This window comes from Myotis davidii, unplaced genomic scaffold, assembly GCF_000327345.1.
Source record: "Myotis davidii unplaced genomic scaffold, ASM32734v1 scaffold2055, whole genome shotgun sequence".
Taxonomy (NCBI): Eukaryota; Metazoa; Chordata; class Mammalia; order Chiroptera; family Vespertilionidae; genus Myotis; species Myotis davidii.
In genome coordinates, this window is record NW_006286389.1 from 73375 (window position 1) to 77609 (window position 4235).

Below are 4235 nucleotides of genomic sequence, written 5' to 3' on the forward strand. Positions count from 1 at the left end.
GACCATCTGCAAAATTATTCCATCTCACCAGAGATGAAAAAGACTATACTATCAAGCTATCAGATTTTTCTTTCTCTCTCTTTCCTGTCCCCCTCTATCTTTCCTACTTCCTTCCTCCCCTCCCTCCTTCCTTCCCTCCTTTCTTCTTCCTTTTTTTCTAAAAATGCATAGCAAGGATGAGAAGAATATTATAAATTAGACACACTTAGAAATGGCTAATGGTAATCTAAAGGGGCATATCTTTCTTTTCCCCTCCTCTCCTTTCTTCTGTTTTCTCCTCCTCCTTTACTTTGTTCCTTTTTAAATATTTTATTATGGAAAATTTCAAACCCTCCAAAAGTAGGAAAGTAAGATAATGAACTTCCATGTACCCATCACTCAGTTACAACTTTTATTTTGTCGCTGGCATTGTTTCCCTAGTCCCCTATTACAAAATGCTAGAGCATTTTAAAGGAAATTTCCTCTGTTCAGAAGGCCACCAACCCTATTGGATTAGGGTCCACCCTTATGACCTCATTTAACCTTACTTATCTCCTAAAGGTCCTATCTCCAAATGCATTGGGGGTTAGGGTTTCAACATATGAATTTTGGGTGGACACAATGTAGTCATAGCAGCCACCTTAGACCCAGGGATGGAAGCCAACCCTCCTTGACTGCCCAGGTGTGTGGTTCTCATAGTTACAGCAGTTTAGCCTATTTCCTAGGCTCATACATATAAGTGTTTACAATAGCTCTACTGAGTAAGAAGAAGAGTATAAAGTGACGGCTTCTAAACAGTCAGTCCTGACTGCTACAGGGTGGAAGTGGTGAGTAAACTGAAAATAGAATAGTGAGGGAAAGCTATCCCGCAGCATGTCAAGTTTTATGGTCAGACCTAACATTCAGGTAACTATGGGAAGCACAGCTGTTCCTATTCTGTAAGTAAATGCCTAAAACAGTACAAATCCTTACATCAGTTTTCTTAATGATAATGAAACACCACACAGATTGCAGCCCTCCATACACAGTTTTCTTTCTTTTCCTCCTCCCTCTCTCCTTGGTGGGATGCTATGTCCCAGGCAGGCCAGGGAGCAAGGTGAATGGCACAGTACCAATGGTGCCGGAACATCTTTCTGAGGTTTTATTTTCAGTTCTCCTCTCTGGAATCTGAGGCCAGAGCAGGGGTTTCCTTGTGAGAGGGAGGGACTTCCATGGTGACCTTCCTACTGGTAGAACGGTAGCAGGGGGCCCCATCGGTTCAAGATGGGGACCTTGATTGTAAGGCGGTGAGGACAGAGGCAGCCGGGCAGCAGCAGGTAGCCTGTGCCTTCCTCTGCAGCAGGCTGGCGCTCTGACTCCAGGAGGCACGGGAAGTCAGCTCTCTGGTGGGCCCAGTTCGGATCGCCCTGGGCCAGGGACCAAGCATGGGGAGCTGCGTACACGGGGGGGCCGATGCTGGTTCCCCTGCATTTGTGCTCCTCGGTGCTCATGCGGTCCGGTGGTGGGAAGAAGCCGGGCTGTCCCAGGTCTCTGGCAGTCATGTAAGGTCTTTTGAAGGCAGGGTATCCATCCTTTAGCTTGGGGTTGAGGCTGGGGGTGACCTTATAAAATTCTTTTTCCCTGAGCTGGGTGTCCACCTTCATTTGCTGTGGGAACAAATCACACATGAATGGAGGGCAGAGCGAGATGGAGGACGGGTGGCTTCCTTGGAAGTATCTACGACAGAGCACACTTTAGTAAACAATTTAAATTAGTTCCTGAATGGCGATATAAACAACAGAGGGAAATGCTGAAATAATACAGAAGGGTTAATTGTGAAAAGTCTCTCCCATCCTACCATCTCCAAAGGCAACCACAGTCACTAGTGTTTTTTTGTAACTTTCTAGAAATATCATCTGTACATGTAGACATGTGTGTGTATATCCACTCCTTGGTTGGTGTATAAACAATGCACATTATAATTGAATTCTGCACTTTGATTCTACTAAATAACATAGCTCAGAAGTTGTTCCACCTTTGTGTAGACATTATTTTTAGTGCAGTACCTCTAGGCAGAATAGGATGTCTTACATATAACTGATAAATGAAAGCTGTCCAGAATTTAAAGGACTCCTACAAATTAATAAAAAAAGACAAGCAATTCAATAAAAAAATGGTCAAAAGACATGAACAGACATTTCACAGAGTAGTAAATATTCATAACAAGTGAAAAGATATTGGGGAAAAATTTGAAAGCCACCAAATTGGTAAAATTTTTAAATGTCTGGTATTACTAAGTAATGGCAAGATTAGAGAGTCACAGGTGTGGCTGCCTCTGCTGGGGAGAAAGTCAATGATGCCACCACTGTGGGAACCAGTGATGTCCCCAGGGGCAACCAGTGCCACTCCAGGAATGGGTGGCCTCTCGCATGTGAGGCGTGCTGCATCTTCATCGCAGTGTCTGGGGCAGGAGGTTAACAAAAAGTAAAAACCCCAAATGTCTGCCACCAGGAGAAGGGCAGCCTGTGTGGCATACTGTGCCATGCAGGACATGAAGACCATCCACATGTGCAGCAAAAAGCGAAGGTCACAGAAGATGCAATATGACCCAGCATATAACAAAGTTCCTATAGGTCAACCTAAACAACCTGTCTAGAAGTACACATACGTGAAACTATGTGAACACAGGTGAAACGATATCTTCTTAAAAACACATTCACACAAGGAAATGACTAGCCCCACACTCAGCACGGTGGCTATTCTGAAGGTGGCGAGGCTGAGCAGGAGGGCGCAGCGTATTTGCTCTGTCAGTGCTGTCTCACCCATTGGTGTATGCTATTTACACTCTTCTGTATGCATGACCTGTATACATTTCCACACACACCTATGCAAAAAAGACCTCTTAGACCTCCTGGCATCAGGGATTGTCCTAAGCAAGTGCCTCCGAGGTCCACATGCGTATAGAAATGAAATAAAGATGTTAGTGGGCAGTTGAATGGAAGACAGTGCAGAGCGTGTCTTACCTCTTGCGGTGAGATGCTGGAGTACTTGCGCTTCCCGTGGTGCTGATAGTCGACCATGTAGGAGCTTTGGTAGATGTCTAAATCCACAGGGGACTGAGGGCAAGAGCGAGTACAAACAAGGCGTTAATGCCCGGCATTGGGAGCTCAGCGTGAGCGTGACCTGGCTTCTGCTGGCCTTTCCCACGCACCCCGCTCCCCTTCATGCCCTCTTCCTCCAGCCTCATGTCTTTCCTCTCTTCACAGGTGCCTGGCACATACGCTTGTCTCCTGCTGGAAACACTAGTTGCTCGCCTCACCGACTGACAAACTCATACATTCCTCCAAGACCCAAATTAGCTCTCTCCCCACAGCATCTCTCCAAGAGTCGGCCTCTCTCTTCTGCTCACCTGCACTTGTTGTGTGCACTGCACTGACTTGATGAGTGCACTGGGTTAGGACCTCACCGTAGGCATTCCCTGCGGCCCCAAATCCCAGCACAGTGCCCCACACACTGAGGGTGCCTACTAAATGCATACCCAGTAAATAAATGAACCTCCAGAAAATTGTAAACCCTTAGCTTTCCTCTGTCAGTTTACAACAACAAACATTCCAGAGTCATGACCTGAGGGAGCCTCAGAGCCTAAGAACCCGGCCCTTCCCTGGCCTGTTTGCTGCTGACATTGAAGATGGTCACAGGGGACAGAAACAGAAACCCAGGCACTCACCTTCAGGGGGCACACCACACGCGCCATCGCAGACAACCTAGGCACAGACACGTGGGTTAGCCCTGCTTCTTCCGCAGGCAGGGAAAGCAGCCACTCTCCACAAGTTGTGCCGAGCAGACACAGGCCTCGCCCCACCCTGTACATTATTCAGTCATCAGGGTTGGCTGGCAGCAGGGATAAAGGGGCTGGTGGACAGGGGCCCTGGGACAAAGGGGCTGAAGCAGGACCGAGAAGGAATTCGAGCTGTGAGAACATCAGGTTTGCCTCTCAAGAAGGGCAAGTGCAGCCTGGTCATGTTTAACAGCTGCTCTGGGGACAAGTAAGCCTGGCTACAGCATTGGCCAGTTTCTATGGGCACAGGCTCCACCGTGGCTATGTCGAGCTTGGAGCACATTGTCACTGAGGGGGAGTTTTGCAGATGTACCCCGACTGGGCCCTCAGAGCTGGAAGCGCTGCCTCCAGCACAGGCCCCATTGAATGGAGGCTCTGAGCTGCCGAGATGCAGGCAGCCGATTCAGAAGCACACACCGTGTTTTCTAGTAGAGACAGG

At 47.9% G+C, this 4235-nt stretch overlaps 1 protein-coding gene across 1 annotated transcript; it reads right to left on the reverse strand.

The window, feature by feature from the left end:
* Window positions 1–1202: 1202 nt before the first annotated feature.
* On the reverse strand, window positions 1203–3712 carry TEX37 (testis expressed 37). The gene is made up of 3 exons (XM_006757944.1): window positions 3686–3712; window positions 2982–3074; window positions 1203–1625 (listed from the first exon to the last, which is right to left on the reverse strand). The coding sequence occupies exons 1-3, from the start codon at window positions 3710–3712 to the stop codon at window positions 1203–1205; spliced, it is 543 nt and encodes a 180-aa protein (XP_006758007.1).
* Window positions 3713–4235: the final 523 nt, after the last annotated feature.